Source organism: Colossoma macropomum, unplaced genomic scaffold (assembly GCF_904425465.1).
Source record: "Colossoma macropomum unplaced genomic scaffold, Colossoma_macropomum, whole genome shotgun sequence".
NCBI lineage: Eukaryota > Metazoa > Chordata > Actinopteri > Characiformes > Serrasalmidae > Colossoma > Colossoma macropomum.
The window spans coordinates 22,472,153-22,489,848 of NW_023494803.1; the positions used below are offsets into that span (position 1 = coordinate 22,472,153).

The window sequence follows — 17,696 nt, forward strand, 5'->3', positions numbered from 1 at the left end:
CGGTGATGCCGGGACAGACACACCTCGCTTGTTTTCATATCCTGCAGGTCCTCATTAAACCAGAGCATCACCTCAGTACCATCTGGCAGAATGCCAGAGGAGTGCAGGGGAGCTCAGAGGCCGTCGAGCAGATCACCGGATTACGGGGGGGGAGACGCTGCTCATTTAGACGGAGGAAGGAGGCGATCAAGTGGAAAGGGTTCAGCTCTGGTGCCACTCATTTATCAGCACGGCTGCGAGGAGGGCGCGGTCTCCGGAGCTCACTGTCAACTGTGCACATTTGGCCTGACACATGAAGGCAGTGTCCCCACCGAGAGAGAGAGACAAGGTGTAGACAGCTCTGAGCTCACTCTGATGAAGGGCTCAAAAGGCGCGGAGTGGGCGAAAGTTTGTAATAGAGTGATGCTGCAGCAAAATTATGAGGATCATATTTGTGGTATGTTGTGTGGAGCCGACATGAGTAGAGCTTCAATGATTAATCAGCACTGTCAAAGATGAAAAAATGTTCACATGGATTTTTATTACTGACTCGCTAGGAGATCTTAAAGAAGAATTCCACCAATTTATCAAAATTTCTCCATGACTAAATAAACATAAATATCTTGTAAAAGATATAAAAATTCGTATAAAAAGTTATTCAGCACAATCTGATGCGAAATATGTTATTGTAGATAAACGTACAGAGTCAGAATTGTTTACACGCCTCACTGTGAGAGGAACTAGAAGAGTGTAATGCCTCTAAAAGCTCCCACATAGAGAGTTATTGCACAAAATGGTTATGAATATGCTGCCTGATGCCAGTTCTAAACTACTGATTAACAATAGTTAAACTTATCTTAAACTATTGTTTCATAACTGTTCAGAGAGATTTGGGCTTAAAACTTGATTTTTAAAATCCATTCATGGCACAGAGATACATGCAGGGTGCTTTAAGGCAAAATACCCAAAGAAAACTTTTTTTCAGACTTACCACTATTTTAAATGTCAATGTTCATAATCAACATTATATATAAAACTCAGAAGACACGTGTAGATTCACTGGTGGTTTTAGATATTAAATAAAAAGGCTATGTTGGTGTTGCAGACATTGTGCTCTTGACTAAATTGGGGGGAGTGTTTATATGATACATTAGCAAACTGCAATACACCACAGAAAACATTTGGAGAAAAATGGCTTCAATTGTTCTTCTGTAAAGGAAGAAACTGCTTCTTGCACAGATGGAACTTTAAATGATGCCGAAGGAAAGGGAGAAGAAACAAAGAGGAATCAAGGAGTACCTAGTTAGATCAGTTAATTAAGCAAATAAAAGTTGCAATTCATACTATAAAATTTAAAACTATATATATATATATATATATATATATATATATATATATATATATATATATATATATATATATATATATATACACACACACACACACACACACACACACACACACACACATATTATTCTGCTGTCTAAAGGCCTACTTATCAGATTTTTTATTTTTAGGTTGATTCATCACACAACCATTACAGGAAGACAGGAGGACCTGGGCTGCAATACCAGCAGTCAATCTTGTTTTGTGTTGAGATACAATGCCTTTAATTCTGGGGCACAGCCGAAGAGAGGAAAATTCCAACTGGGGGCTAAGTTTAAGCACAGCAGCTTTAGTTTTTCTTCACTAGACCGTGGGACGACTTGTGTCACTTGCATTACAAATGGCAACCTGATACAGGGCTTCCAAGTAAGTAAAATACAACAGAAAACAATGTACCTTGTCCCATGCAGATTAAAAGAGCTCCTCAATGTAATGAGTGCCTGCTGTAGTATTTTCCAAAGCATGTATTAATTCAAAAACATAACACTTAATTAGCAGGGTCCTCACCTTAATCTTGGCCATAAGGGCATCGATGGAGGCAGCCAGCTCCTGGATTTGCCTGCTCATCTCCTGTTTGCCCTCTTTCAGGCCATGTACAGCCTCATTAAACTTCTCCATTCTCTTCTTCAGGTTCCGCACCTTCACCAGGCCATCAATGCTACATTACAAAAAGAGTTACAGTGCTTCTTAACACGTACACTGCCTCTGAAAGTTTGGGAATGCTCACATTTTTCAAAAAGTTGTTTCAATATAAACAAACTTTTTTTGTTTTATAAAAAAAAAATTAGAAAACACTCAGATTTACAGCAGTGGTGATAGGAACCAGGGATTGTAATGTCTATAGTGCAAATTTAGGCATTTTGTTTGCTACCCAAAATGACCAGGACACGTATTCTTAGATTTATATGTAATGTTGATAACAGTAAAATGGTCAATTCCCAAAATATTTTGAGAACTTTTGCCTCACAACGCCCTGCAAGTACCACTCTGCCATTAACAGATTTATCTCAAAACTATCATAAATGTCTCAGGCATCAAGCAACACGTTCATAACCATTTTATGTCAATTTTATGTAGGACCCACACATCCGACACATGTAATCCGGGGTAGTGAACTCCAGTCCTAAAGGGCCAGAGTCCTGCACAGTTTGGTGGTTTTCCTACTCAAGCACACCAAATTCAACTGAGCAGTTAATTGGCAGGTTTAGTAGTGTTAAGAGCAGGAAGATCACCAAACTGTGCTTGATGCCAGCCCTCTATTGCCGCCTGGTGTCATCCCTCTAAATACTACCAAATGCTTGGGACGTCTGGTTACTATCACCACCACTTTCAGTAAGTTTCTTTAGAATGGAGGATTTCACATCAAACCACTCTGAATGACTTTGTTTACACCTAACCGTATTAGGTAAACATTTATTAAGGTCTCTTTTAATAAATGAGCTCATCTACTTGGTAATTTTGCAATGACTTACTCTGTAATATTATGTAACTTACTTATGTAACATTAATTATATGTTTCAAAATAAATCAGTTTAAATCTTTGTCATTTTTCTTTTATTTTACTGCATGCTCATTTTGCACTCTAACCTTTTGGGTGTTTCAACTAGCTTTTGGGCAAAAAGATTTGTAATGTGTGTTTTTAACAAGTGTTTGGAAGGTATAACTGTTAAACCATTATTTAAGCGAAACCCACTCTTCGTACCACTGAAAACACTTTGATGAACATAAAGCTAAGGGTTGCAAAGTATTAGTAAATAGCTTAGTAAGCTAACAAATACTTTGCATGTATTTTTTTCCCCTCACTCACTTCATTCATTTCAAAAGAGTGCACAGTGTCCCCAAAGTTCTGATGGGCAGTGTATGTAAGAAATACATACACTGAATGGATATTCTGATATCCAATGAAAAATAGCATTATAAGACATGTAAAATATCAATTCAGGAATAAATTATTTCCTAAAATGTTCGGTTAATGGAAAGCAACTGGTCTGATAGAATGAAGACTGTTGTTTCTGATGAGCAGAGCTACCCACCGGGGCTTGTGTCTTCTCTTGCATAACCACATGCGAACCGTCTTCTGAATCTTAATGCAGGCGCTGGCCCTGTACTTCATTTTGTTCTTCACTGCGGGAGAAGGGGGAAAGGACAGAGAGAAGACATTTTCTCATTTAGAAGCACAATTAGGGGGGAGAGGCTGAGCTTTTCACTCCGCTAACGCCCTGTTGAGTGTTCCCCGAGCTCCTGCAAGCAAGAGATGAGCAATAAAAGACACGAATGATAGAGATGACATTGCAGGATCAGAGACCATTTCGCAGCTGTATTACATGGCCTCCCAGTGAAAAGCAGAGAACACTCACGTTTAATGACAGACAGCCCACACCACTGGACCTTCTTCCAGCGGCTACACACCAGCCACTTGTTGACCCGCTTGACTAGCAGTGCCAGGTGCTCTGGGTCAGACCTCATGATCTGGTCAAACTCTGCAAACTAAGGTACACATGGTGATCACCTTTGTGCAGATACTGAAGTCTCAGCCATTTTAGCTATTTTCTTTTTTGATTCTACTGTTAACTGTCAATGTGTTTAGTACTCCAGTCCTGGAGTTCAATCAATCAACCTTTATTTTCAGTAGGAAATATATTGAGGGTGACCCTAATTTTCAATGCCTCTAAACTTTTTCTATCTTCTATAGAGAATGCTCACCTTTCCAGGCCGGAAGAACACCCTGGTCAGTCCAAACTTGTAATCCATGTCATTGAGTCCCAGTGCTTTAAAGAGAGCCTGTAGCGAACACCAAAGACGAGGAAAATGGTCAGATAAAGGCTCCACTGGAGCGAAAGAAAAAGCAGCATTAAGAGCAGGACTTACCTTACAGAACAGACGAGGATCCAACCTGGTGAGCTTATCAGGCATGTACTGCTTGTACATGTTATAGAGCTCATGGAAAGGGGCTCGAGAAGGGAAGCCACCCTGCATCAGATCCAGCACTGAAACCATTCCTGACAGAGATACAGAAGAATGTGAAGGATCACAGCAATAATAAAAAACATAATAAATTGATACAAATAATTGATTCTGTGGAAAATTAAGCAAGATGTTAGCAAAATCTGGAGGGCTCCTACATGTTGTTCAGTAGACTAGCATGTTTTTAATTTCAAATTGGATAAGGTAACTGGACATTATATATATAGACTGCCTTTACTCTGTGGAGCTCACAAGCCATTATTGCCTGCAGAAGAAGACTAAGTGCTTGAAACTTTGCAAACGCAGGGTATGACGTGAAAAGATCCCATTAGCAAAGCCCTTCCAGGCTATGACCACCTCTGGAAGATAATGAAAAAAATCAGTGGAGCTCACATTTAATGCGTCTGCTCAGTGTGCAATTCGCACATTTAAGAGACCTTGAGATTGATAAGCGCTGTGTATTTGCGCTTTTAAATTAAAATATTTGAAGCTCTGCAGGCAGTATGGGGCAAGTATGAAGCATAAGCAAAAATCAAGCAGGAACAAATCAGAACAAACACCAGGGACACTTAGAGCTGCGTGTGTGTGTATTATATATATATATATATATATATATATATATATATATATATATATACACATACATACATACACACACACACACACACACACACACCATACATGTCTGTACATTATAAGAGCATTTGTACCAGAACACTGCAGCTGGGACAGAATCTGTGCCCCCTCAAACTGGTGGCTCACCATCTTCAGATTGGGCTTCACACAGCGGATGAAGCTGGATCCCTGCACAAACATACACAGGCACAAGAATGTGCTCAAGTTCAGAGCAAAGACAAATTCGGCTTTACATGAGCAGTTATGCAGCGGGTCTGTCCTGGCTATTTTAGCTAGGTTCACCACAGCTGACCTGCTGTGTCTAGAATTGCTGGACAGTCAGGTTTGGCTGCCTCTGGTTAGAAAATGAGTGACCAAACTTTAATTAGGACTAATAAATGGTAACAACAGACTTAGACCTTTGGCCATATTTGGACCAGGAGGCTAACTCTGTCATGCCAGGTTTCATTCAGCATTGGCGGATACCAATAGAGATAATGTAGTAAAAACAGAGTGGACAGATACTCACTGTGCTGCGAAGCTTTTCCAGTAGAAGATTCAACTGAGTCTATAAAAGTGACAAAAAAAATCAAGAGAGAATATTTATTCTTAAAACATTTATCTACATTTGTTAAAGGTCATTTATAAACTATAATCTACTACAAAACTGAGTTTTATCTCATGCGAATAGGAATAGCACAACAGGGCAAACATGTCAACCAAGACATGCACTGTGCAAGTGAGGATGCAAGTGAACACCAGCAGATCAAACACAGTCTGAATAGTAATGTGCAAAAGTCAGAGACTACCATTCATTTATTTAATTTCCAGTCAAGAACAAGTTATTAATTTTTCATGAGTTATTTCTGAGGAGATATAATCCACTTGCCTAAGGAAGGGGAAAGTCTAAGGAAAATAAGTAAAAAAAAACAGGGGTTTCCAAAAGTGAAGTTTAAACAATGATGAAAAGATACAGAGAAAACGGGACTCCTAACAACTCTGCAAGGTTCACGATCAAAACTGTCAGATAAACAGCTTTTATCTTTGAGAGAGAGGAGAAAATCAAGCTCCACTCTTGCTTCAGATCTGAAAAAATCCACAGATGTTTCTGTCCCTCCTTCCACTGTAAGAAGACAACTCAGAGCTATGAGTCTAATGGATGTGTACCTGTCAAGAAGCTGTTACTGAGAAAAGAAAATTTGTTAAAGATGCTGCTTGTGTTCTCAGAATAATGGACTGGCCACCCCAGAGTTCAGACCACATCATCACTGTGCTTGGTAGTACTTGGATTGTGAGAAAATGAAACCTACTTCTAAGACTGAACTTTGGATGTGTGGAAAAACATCAAGGCAAAGAGTGGATAAACAAAATAAGAAATTATATTTAGTTGTTGAAGCTTCAGTGCAGCTCTTAAATATATGTTTTCTGTTTTCTCTACTGACACTGAAAGACGAATAATTCTGAATTAATATTATTAACTGCAATTAAAGAGATTAATTGGAAATGTAATCAATGAAAGGGTCTCCGATTTTTGCAAAGTATTGTAAATATCATCAGCGACAGCTAGGATGTGAGTATTCTTTATAAGGGATCTCTGATGAAACAAATTCTGATGTGTAGAACATAGTTATTAACAATCTCGTTGTGGACTTATTGCATATGACTGTGTTTTTTGTGAATCTCCTTTGACACGAATTCAGCACTGCAGATCTGTGACTTGCTTTGTCTTCCTCGGTAATTATAAATGCTGACAATGAGCAACAACAACCACAACTGAAAACAATCCATGCATGGTAGACCCTCACACACAGCCATAGACAAAGGATTAAGTAGATCAAGAGCAGAAAAAAACATGGTGGGGGTAGGGTTTATGTGGCTACACATGGATTATATATTTATGCAGTGTTGGGGAGAGACATGGTAAGTTTTCACTGGTTCTGAATTTGTCAGACCAGTCTTACCCATTTAGCCCACTTTTTCCTTCCGCCACTCTACATATATTTAAGACAAAAGAGCTTTCCTCAGGGATGGGGTCAGAAGACAGGAGAAGGTCTAAAAGAGGAGGGCAGAAAGAGAGGAGAATAGCAAGAGGGTAGAACACCAGGTCAGAAGAGGTCAAGTTCAGAGCCTCCCACAGCAGCTTAGAAAGCCTGCATCACTAAAATAGAAAGAGAAGCTCTCAGAAGAGAAAGTTCGTCCTCACAAATGTTAAAAAGAAACCAAAAAAATGAAATTCAAGAGTTCATGAAGGAAAAGCCAAAATTCAATATTCTACAACCCTGAAATCCTGTCATCCCTTCAAAATTCTTTATTTTTATCAGAAATTTAATTTTCTCATCACTTCGGAGCAGCAAGCATGCATTCACCTTGAACTTGTTTCCCACGCTGATGAAACTGAGTTTGCCAGCCTTCTGCTTGGAGTCCTTGGAGTTGGAGCTGTTCTCAAAGAGATCCCGGACAAATTTGTCCTTCGACTCACACACAAGGCTCTCCAAGGACATGTGGAGGGCATCATTATTCTTCTCCACAAACTGGGTCTGCTCTCACACATACACAGTCACCAGAGAGTACAAAAAATCATGTCTCAATCTCACACATAGCACACAATCACAAACCCCACTTTTGGAAAAGTTGGGACATTTTGTAAAATGCAATGAAGACAATATTCTGTATTTTGTTAATTCTCTTGAATTTTTACTTAACTGACAAAAGTACGAGTAAGAGATTTCCGATGTTTTCACCAACCAATTTAATTGTAATTTGCAAATATAAACAAATTGGGACAGAGGCATGTTCACCACCGTAAACATAACCTTTCCTTTTTGTTACACTTTTTAATCGTTTGAGAACTGAAGATACTGTTGCAGTTTTGCAAATGTAATTTTTGCCCATTCTTGCTTGATACAAGACTTCAGCTGCTCAACAGTCCGTAGTCGTTTTTGTCTCATTCTCCTCTTCTAGATGCGCCAAACATTTTCAACAGGAGACAGATCTGAACTGCACGTAGGCTAGTCAAATTCACACTCTGTGCCTACAAAGTGTGTAGAAGTACGTGCAGAATGAGGCCTGGCATTGTCTTGCTGAAATAACCATGGACTTCCCAGGAAAAAATGTCTTCTTGATGGCAGAATAAATCTCTATAAAATCCTAATGTACACCACCGTGTCAATGGTACCTTCACACATGTGAAAGTCCCCCAAGCCGTGGGCCGTCATGCACCCCCATACCATGACAGATGTTGGCAAGGTTTTTGTATTAGTTTTGCTGCAAACATTTCAGTGTCTCAAGTTAAAATGGTCAGCATATAAGCAGTAGTGGGTGGTGTGGCCAACAATGTGTCACGTTATATTAAAGATTAATTAAGATTTCTGACTGTTTTGGAATATACAGCTTTAAACAAAAGTTTAAACACAGTCAACAACACATTTCATTTTTTGAAAGAAAATAAGTTAGCACATTTTCTACAGGGAAAGTTGCCAATTTCTATTCATTTGATGTGGTTAACATGCAGAAGTCTGTTCTCTATGTACATACTGTCACCTAGAAAATCAACATAATGTAATGTGGCCAGCAGTGCACAAAATTTTGCACATGACTATCAAAATAGCGTGTATTTATTTATTTATTTATTTCCAAAAATATGGTTAACATTTGCTGGTTAACTACAGTTTGTTTTTTGCAACTGTGAGTGATAAGACTGATAATATACTGACAGAAGCTCTTGTTTCTTTAGGCTGATGGTTCCAAGGTTCACAGATTCATAGGGCTAAAGTTCAGCTTGGCACAAAACGAAATTTAATGCTCTCAAAAACTAATAATTTTTTGCATTCTTATGTTCTTTCCCATTCAAGTTATGTCTTTTCACCAGCCACTCGTCTAAATTATGTTCTCTGTGTTTTATACGATATATGTCTTCATAGCACCTCTTGCAACCCCCCTAAACCACCAGGTTAAGAACCCCTGTTCTAATACAATTATAAGTGATATAAGTTATATAAAGCAAATTACAAATGAGGCAACTAACAAACCGTGAAAGAAAAACAGATTTTAGAGAGATGGCATCCAATATAATGATGGCATATTTCAAGCAAGGAGAGGGGTGAACAGACACAAACACAGAACACTGGTACAGAATGAGCACAGAATTCAATTTGTAGTTCCCTGACCAAAAGCATGCATAATTAGCTTTGCAAAGCTGGTGTTTTTGATAAGGCTCCCATTTGGAAACAGTCACTCATAACATTGTGTAATGAGCAAAACAGTCATCCCAGTTGAGAAAAACTGAATGTTTGATTAGTTTTTAAAACTGTGAAGGATTTAAGAGGAATTCAAAGAGTCAAAACATCCTAAAAGTTCTGTAAACTGGTCAGTAAGATTGGTCTCTGTTAGAAGAACAGCTGATTTTCCAACTTAAACCTGATGAAAGTATAACAGGGGACATTCTAAGGACTGACAATATATACACATATATACACACACATGTTATATATAGGCATCAAGGAGAAATCTGGAAACAAATCTCTCACTGGCTCACACATTTTCAACTAATATTTTGAAAACAAAAAAAATGTTTTTACTTTTAATGCGAGACTGTTTGTCTAATGATACATGGTGTTTGTATGCAGGAACACACTTACCGCCCAGATAAACAGATGTAAATAGTTTGCTTAGGTGCACAAATCTTTTGCAAAGTACTGTATTTATGTCCAATGTCACAAGAAAACTTTGTACCTCTAAATACTTAACTTTACAGGAGAAGTAAAAAAATATTTATAAGTTGGTACCTTGTCACATTTAGGCTGGGAGAAAATGCAAGTTATAGTACAGACTGCAGTTCCATGGTCAGCACAAAAGTCAACAGTCAAGCCTTCATTTTATCACTCTGGATAGTCCAGGAGTACAGTTCTTTTCCGAATATTAATTCTGATTAATGAAAATATTAATTCTTATGTTTTCTCTAGCAAATACACAATGGCAAATGTGCTAACATGTCTTATTGTAAGTGCATGGGAAAGTATTGCCCAAGAAAATGACATATTAATATTTTGTGATGTTAAGAGCTGTTGTCTCAGTCTCTCCCTCCAAACTTTGTCATTCCATGTTTTCTAGAGATTGTCGTCTCCTTGCTATTTCTATTCATAAAGAAATATTCACACAATGTAAAGATCATGTGACAGTGGATACATACAGTCTCATAGCACACAGCTCCTGCAAAGTGCCTGATGATGAATCCCTCATCATCTCTTATATTCCTGTGGACTGCTAGCTTGGACTTCCTGGGAATCTAAAGGAAAGAATTAAACAATTAAACCTTCAGTGTAAGCCTTTTGACTGCTACAGTGAGGGGATACAGGTACTCTTCCGTTTTTGTTATTTAGTATACTTCAAGTGCATGTATGTACTTCAAATTTATACATATAAAAAAATATTCAGGCACTACATTAAAATAAAATCATGTTCTACTTGATGTAAAAATGTTCTTGTTCAAATTTCACCTAGTGTCTTTATAAAAGATAGTGCCACTGGTAGGGAAGAAAGAAGCAATCATGGGGAAGGTCAAAGTGCTTCCTAAAGTTCTCATGGACAATATTTTTCATAACACTCAAATTGAAAAAGCTACAGAATCCTAGCAAAATGTATTCCTATTAGCACAATTGGTCTGACAATATGCAAGGTGAAAGTGACAAAGATACAGCAGTTAAGAGAGAAGCCAGCAGTCACTCATAAAGTGAGACACAGAGCAGTACGATCCGGAAGCAGCAGAAACAACGGTTACACAGAGAACAATAAGCAATTAACTGCATCGCAATTATCTACGTTCCTACACCCCACACAAAATTCCTTTACTAAAAAAAGAAGCACAGAGATGCGCATCTAAATTTTGTACACAAACATTTAGATCAATTAGAACTCTTTTGAACAGGTACTCTGATCAGGCTACACAAAAATAAAATTCTTCGATAATGATTCGGCTCGTCATGTTTGGAGAAAGAAGCATATGATCTCAAGATGAGTAATGTGGACCAATGTATTGCAACATATTAGAGGAGAGTTTCATCTCACAAAGGATGATATATGTTTTAACAGGACAATAACCTCAAGCATACAGCCAAAACAACAAAGACTGCTTTCTAAAAAAGGTGAAGATGCTTATATGGCCTAGCTAATCTCTTGACATGTATCCCATTGAAAGTTTAAGAAGGATTTAGAAATTGCCCCCAGAGGGACACTTATAACTTTGAAGAATTGAAAACGATTTGCCAAAATGAATGGGCCAAAACTTAACCAAAAACGTGCTAAAAGGTAAATACTTCTTACTGTACACATCTCAAAACTATAACTGCCAACAACGGTTTTGCAACAAAGTACCAATGTTATTAATTTGTGTTGTTTGAATACTTTTTCCCCCTGTGAAATATGATTTAGGATATCTTTATGCTTTTAAATACCAACTTTTTGATTCACATTTACACAAAGTCAAAAGACATTCTGTGTTTATGCACTATATTAAATAAAAAACAATAAAAATTAAATTCTTCTTTCTTCTCACTGTACATGCTCTTAGGCAGCTATTGTAGGCTGTCGATGCTCTACAATACATAAAATACTATGGTGTACATACAGTCTACACGTCCATTTACTCATATCAGATTTAGAGTTTTCTTTAGATAAAGAAACAAAACAAAAGCTGGGGATCGAAGCTAACCGTCAAGCGGAAGTGATCTTTGTGCTTGCTGTGAACGGCTTCTGCAAAGTGTTGATCGCTGGGCTGCGGCAGGCGGTTCTCCTCATCTAGGATGTCCAGAATCCCCACCAGCTTCGCCTCGATTAGGTCTGTAGAGCAAAACACAGCATTAGGAAATCCAGCGGCCGGCGAAGAGGGCCCCCAATAGCAGCAGTCAGCAGACGAGCATGCTGCATTAGCATACTGTGACCCTGCCCATCCGCTATTATCCAGCACGCGTCGGCCCCAAACAAGTCTAATGGAGCGAAGGCAAAGCTGGGGAGCACCTGGCTATGTTTGGTAATCAGTGCGAGGGCATCCGCTGGGTGCATTATTCATCGGAGATGTGTGTGGGTGACTGAGGATCAGACGTAGGCCCAGTCATGTATTTGCATGAGCACACACCTGTGCTTAAATGAGAGGTGATTGATGAGGGGAAATGTAGGAGAGGCCCTGTGTGTCCATTTGCAATTCACTAGGAGGTGCACTGTGCTCCATTATTAATGGCAGCATTAGCATGGCCTGAGCCGCTGAATGGAAAGTGTCCATAACCGCTGTGTTCAGTCTTGTTAGACTGGGAGCAGGTAGCTAGGACGCAGCTGTATTATAAGTACACAGCTGCAAAGCTGACAGATGGGTGACTGGACATATTATTATGCCACTTGCACAATTTGCAAGCTCTGTCAAAAGCATTTATGAAGGCTGTGGTTGAGATTTATCAGCTGGCTTCTGCACCCGTCACGGAGACCAAAACAGTAGCCAACATATGGACTTTAGAGACATATGTAGACACCTGCACACTGGAGAATAAGCAGTGCAGCTTCTTGCTCTGTCTTGGCATCCAGGTTCTGCCAACATGTAGGTACAGTAGCCCAGGCTAAAAATCCAATTATCCCCAGTGATTATCTCAGTACTGAACGCATGCATAGAGAATAAAGTTACCTGTGAAAGGCTAGGAGAAAATGCGAACTCTAGTGGAGACAGCAATAAAAAGCAACAGTCCAGCCTTCATTTTATCTCTTTAGATCAGAGGTTCCCAAACACTGGGCCAGAAACCGGTCACCGGCCCACGGGTCGTTTGGTCTTGGGCTGCAACAAGGCAGCAGTGAGGAGGAAGAAATTATTGGCCTAACTGCTGAACTCAACTGTTTTATTACTGATATTGTTATTATTATACTGTTTTTATTTAAGAATTAGTTTGTGTGTTTATGGCCGTTATAGGTCACATCTCTTTATGGCCCTGTGCATATGTGTAACACTATTGGTTTCTGTACTGCATAATGTTGCCTCAGAGTAACAAATACGTTTTACCTTCACTTCACAATCATGTGATACATATTTAATGACACTGCATGGTTAGTAATGAAAAGTTTGAAAAAACAAATACAGTACTTGTGCTTTGTCAAACTGTCCTCTGGTGGGCATTTTAAAACCTCTTTTGATTAGGGTGCAGTTTGAGAATCGCATTTCTGCTCCAGTTTCCCCCAGAAAAAAAATTTTCCTCATTTTTCATCCATACAATAATATAATTCACATCTGTTAGAGTATAACCTTCATTTTTCAACAATGAAAGCCAAAGAGTATTTGACTCTTTTTCATGTTTTAGCATGGATGTAACTGCTGATTGTGGTTTTAACTGATTGATAAATGTGCCAGAATGTAAAACATTACTTCACAATGCCGTACCATTAAAAACTAAACAAAAAAAAAACAAAACATAAAACAGAATTAAATTGCTTTTTAGTGTTTTCATATTTAGAAATAAAACACATTGTGTAGTCACTCATTTTCACTCCAAATACATTTTATATTGTTTCTTTTGATCGTCGCACAGTGCTGCCTCAGGGCAACGTACCTCGAAAGGATCCCCACACACATTAATTGTTTTAAGTAATGTATTTTCAAACATTACTCTCATAATGTGTGAAATAGAGGTCTAGCTAGGGTAAAAAGAATAAGTTGTTGCCTTTTTCATCCATATACTTGTGTAAGGCTGGATTTTCATCTTTCACACACACCAAAACAAGGCTGTGTAACAGGCTGGACACCAATAAAATACTGCACTCACACACATAACACCATACTATAACTGTTAAATATTCATAAATAAACATATTATTATAAACATATATAAACATAATATTTTTTATTGTTATCTCAAAATGTTTTTTTTTTTAACAGATTATATGGCTTAACTATGCACAAAGGCAAAATATAGGATATTCATCTGTGCTGTCCACCGCCCGCAACCACACCCTCATTATAAAGTCCACGTTATCCCATTTTTTTCGAGATCGTTTCCATACAATATGCCAAGGCTTGTCCAACTAATTGAAAAATGACAAGAAAATTCAACTCAGATATGGACCATTTAACTGTGCAGCTATATGCGTTGAAAACCCTTTATGTGTAATACATTACATATTACACACGAAGCATGCATTATGTGAAGTGGAATGACATAAAAAGGAAAAAGGGTGAGGAGTATATACTGACCTATGCAATCCTGGTTGTCAACATAATGAACTTCATTCACTCCCAGACCTTCTTTCTGATACAGCTCTTGCTCCTTTAAAAACATAAAAATAGTGTTAACAAATCACACCATAGTACTATATATATATATATATATTTACATACATACATACACACACACACACACACACACACACACACACAAACACACACGTGTGTATATATACGCAGTGTCACAACAGATTTCATATTGAGAACAGTGAAGATGGGGAGAAAATGATAACTCACCTCTTTTAGTATGCGTTCATTGAAAAACTGCTGCAGCTTCTCATTACAGTAGTTGATGCAGAACTGCTCATAGCTGTTGTGCTCAAAATATTCTACGAACAAAACAAATGAAGTATTTAATAATTCAAAATGTTTTATTTTGCACAAGGCATAAATGTTACCTGTAGCCATCACATAAAACTATATAATAATAATAAATAAATGAACTAAAAAAATTGGCTCTAAGGCACTTTTCACTACACAGCACATTCTCAATATTTTTTTTCCTCTGAGGGAACAGAAAACAAAAAAAAACAGATATAGCCCGAGTCGGCTCATGATTCTGAAGTCATGATGCTTTAAAATTAAAGTAAATCAGAAAGAGGTAAAGTTTCACACTAGTTTGAACATTTTTTTTCTCCAGCACTGAATATTACAACAGATCATTAGAAAACACACAGCACTTAACACCAGAAATAAAGGGATAAAATTCACCATTATTCCTGCACTCACACTCACCAAAACCAGCAATGTCAAGCACTCCGATGAAGTTGGAAGAGGTCTCGAAGGGAAAACACTGGTTGACTCGAGTGACCACATGATCGAAGAGGCGGCTGTAGACGGCCTTGGCCAGGGCATCACGTGCATTGTTGGCCTGCTCCACCTTCAGAGGCACCCTGGAGAGCAGCAAAGTGGGCCAGAAGGAGTCAAAAACTGGGCCAAAGCTTCTCCTAATGCAACCTCATCAATAAACGTCCATTCAGCTTTATTCCATCCCATTACAAAAGCTGTCAGCCTTCCAAAGGGATTCCAGCACCACTACTGGTCAAAACCCAGTTCAAAAAGTGAAGGGCAAAGAATACAAAAACATGGTCCTCAGAACAACACTTTAAAGTGACTTCCTCTGACTTCCGTTTTGGATCGAGGACCTTGAGACAGTGTGCTGAAACTCTGCACTCATCCTGATTCTCCAGTTTCGCCTCCCAGAACTGATTTGGTTGAATTATTCAGAGAGTCGAAGGTATATTGGAGCCAAAAGAACTGGACTTTCACAGTTTTCCAGCTGTTACGACAACTTCTGTTCTACAGCCTTCTATACTTTCATCTCCCACGAACCACCTGGAACCTCCCTAGAGAATCCCTCACTGAAGCGCTGCATAGATTGTCACTGCCCTAAGAAAATTCTGTCTCCAAAACTATCAACTTTTCCCCTTTTCTCAAAAGTTCAGAGAGAGTGAAACTCTCAGACGACTTGCAGGGGAGTGGCACTTTTCAGACATAGAAAATGGAGCTATGACGTTCTTAGGACAGCGACGATAAAAACAGTACCTGCCTCCCAAGTGAGCCAACTAAAGTTAGAACTACTGCATAGCAATGACACCGTATGGCAAAGCAAGGACATAATGTTACAGACAGTGGCCCTGCACTGAGAAACTGCACTTAAGTGTCTGATCTTTAACTCATGGTCATAACCATTGTGACCAGCAGTGTCTCACTAGAGAGCCGCGAGTGGCTCATGAATTCTCCACAAGTGCTGATGGCTGATCTCACTCTCTTAGCCACTGCATCCTGCTGTGTGAAGCCCTGCTGTGCGATTCTGATTGCCTGCGTTCCATTAATCAAAATTGGATAAGGGTGGGGAGCTCCAAACAAAATTCCTGAAGCCTTGCATCTGTGATCAACATTCTTTAACCCTTAGACATCAGTAGTTACAACAGTCTTTCTGCTATCAGGGTTTCCAGATTGCTTCACAGGTCAGCATTTCAACCATAATATTAAATAAAACATTTAAACATAACATCAATAATAAACTGCTAGGTACATTGACCGCCAATGTCTTGGCTTAGAATCTTTGCAGAGAAGTATTTAAGTTGTGACAATATGGCACTGTTGGTTTTTCATGTTTATTGTCATTTCTTGTCATATGTTACATTGTCATGACAATGTATGAAGAACCAAGAGCTACTGCCATACTGTTTTAACCCTGTGTCAATCATCTGAGAAACACCTGGACACAGGAAGTACAAATAATTCCAATACAATTCTAAAGGACATCAAAATTATTTGATTTGTATGTGCACATTATGTGCATATTTTCTTTTATGACACTCATTAATGTTTTGATATGATAGGACCCCTGATTCTATGCAATAATAAAACTACAAGAAACAAAAGAAGCATAACTATTTGTCATGAATATTTTTAAATCATGTTTACCTTCACCACCTGTGCGGAACAGATCATATGACATTCTGATGTCCAACTACTGCAATGCAAAACTATGTACAGACTCAATAATGCCAAGGCAACTGAACAATCCACACCATGTCATATCTTTGAAATTGGAAACAATGTCAGTCAGCGTGGCAACAGCCTCCTCTCAATAGGAGGTAAAAAAATGTATTTTAATCAAAGTTCTGGGAAAAGTTAAGTCCATTTAATTTACAGCTGTATTATTAGGCAATGCAGTTTATTACATTTATAAACTATTTGAAAACTTACCAAAATCATAGCAAACCAGCCCAAAGTTTGTCCACCTGCCAAAGCACTTCTCCCTGCCCAATCCAACCAAAATCTGCCCAGTTTGGTGGGCAACTGTCCAATCTGGCAACACTGCTTGCTATACTTTTTACATTTACATACTGTTTACATTCTGTTTTTTCAGCTTTTTTTCCTATTTGTTTTGACATCAAAAAAATGACGAACACATGGCAAAAAAGTAAAATACAAACGAAACAACCATAATAAAATATCTTCTTATCTACTTAAAAACACAAACGTTGTATGGATTGAAACCTTAGAGTCTGCATGTTGTGTTCTCTGTTTTCATCTTTGTTGGTGTTAAGAGGAGCAGTGACCCATCTCATTATACGTAGCACTATGTTTAAATGATCCAGGCTTAGTATTTGAGAAAAGGGGAAAAAAAATAATAGCTTCAGCAGGCTGTAAAGTGGTGGCATTTATGGTATTTCACGGTGTGAATTGGCACCGTCGCTTCAGTGCTGCTAGAAAATTGCCCCTGCTAGTCTCCACAGAATATGATATGAAACACAACACACTGCCTGCGTTTGGCTGCAATCAAATGAGGGAGTGTGGCATGGTCCTGTGCCTCTCCAGCCCTGACACAAGCCTTCTTGCAACACCTAAAAGACCCCAGGTGACTCCCCACAGATACACATGCATTATACATTTGCCACAAATACACCCAGTCCAGCATCTGTGCTTGTTTAAATATTAATCCACCGAGCTTTGCGCCATCATTCAAACAGTGAATCGAACACCTATC

At 38.6% G+C, this 17,696-nt stretch overlaps 1 protein-coding gene across 7 annotated transcripts in view; it reads right to left on the reverse strand.

Moving 5' to 3' along the window:
- The window catches only part of myo6b (myosin VIb), a 56,953-nt gene that overhangs the window by 17,541 nt on the left and 21,716 nt on the right, over nucleotides 1–17,696 (reverse strand). For all 7 annotated transcript variants that reach the window (XR_005008540.1, XM_036593273.1, XM_036593269.1 and 4 more), the window contains 13 exons: nucleotides 14,930–15,087; nucleotides 14,432–14,523; nucleotides 14,165–14,237; nucleotides 11,651–11,778; nucleotides 10,133–10,228; nucleotides 7,311–7,481; nucleotides 5,474–5,512; nucleotides 5,040–5,133; nucleotides 4,234–4,364; nucleotides 4,069–4,146; nucleotides 3,723–3,852; nucleotides 3,399–3,489; nucleotides 1,873–2,023 (listed from right to left, as the gene is read on the reverse strand). Coding sequence is in view for 6 of the 7 variants with exons in the window: in XM_036593273.1 (XP_036449166.1) it covers nucleotides 1,873–2,023; nucleotides 3,399–3,489; nucleotides 3,723–3,852; nucleotides 4,069–4,146; nucleotides 4,234–4,364; nucleotides 5,040–5,133; nucleotides 5,474–5,512; nucleotides 7,311–7,481; nucleotides 10,133–10,228; nucleotides 11,651–11,778; nucleotides 14,165–14,237; nucleotides 14,432–14,523; nucleotides 14,930–15,087 (1,432 nt within the window). In the remaining variant the exon portion in view is untranslated. The remainder of the gene's footprint in view (nucleotides 1–1,872; nucleotides 2,024–3,398; nucleotides 3,490–3,722; nucleotides 3,853–4,068; nucleotides 4,147–4,233; nucleotides 4,365–5,039; nucleotides 5,134–5,473; nucleotides 5,513–7,310; nucleotides 7,482–10,132; nucleotides 10,229–11,650; nucleotides 11,779–14,164; nucleotides 14,238–14,431; nucleotides 14,524–14,929; nucleotides 15,088–17,696) is intronic.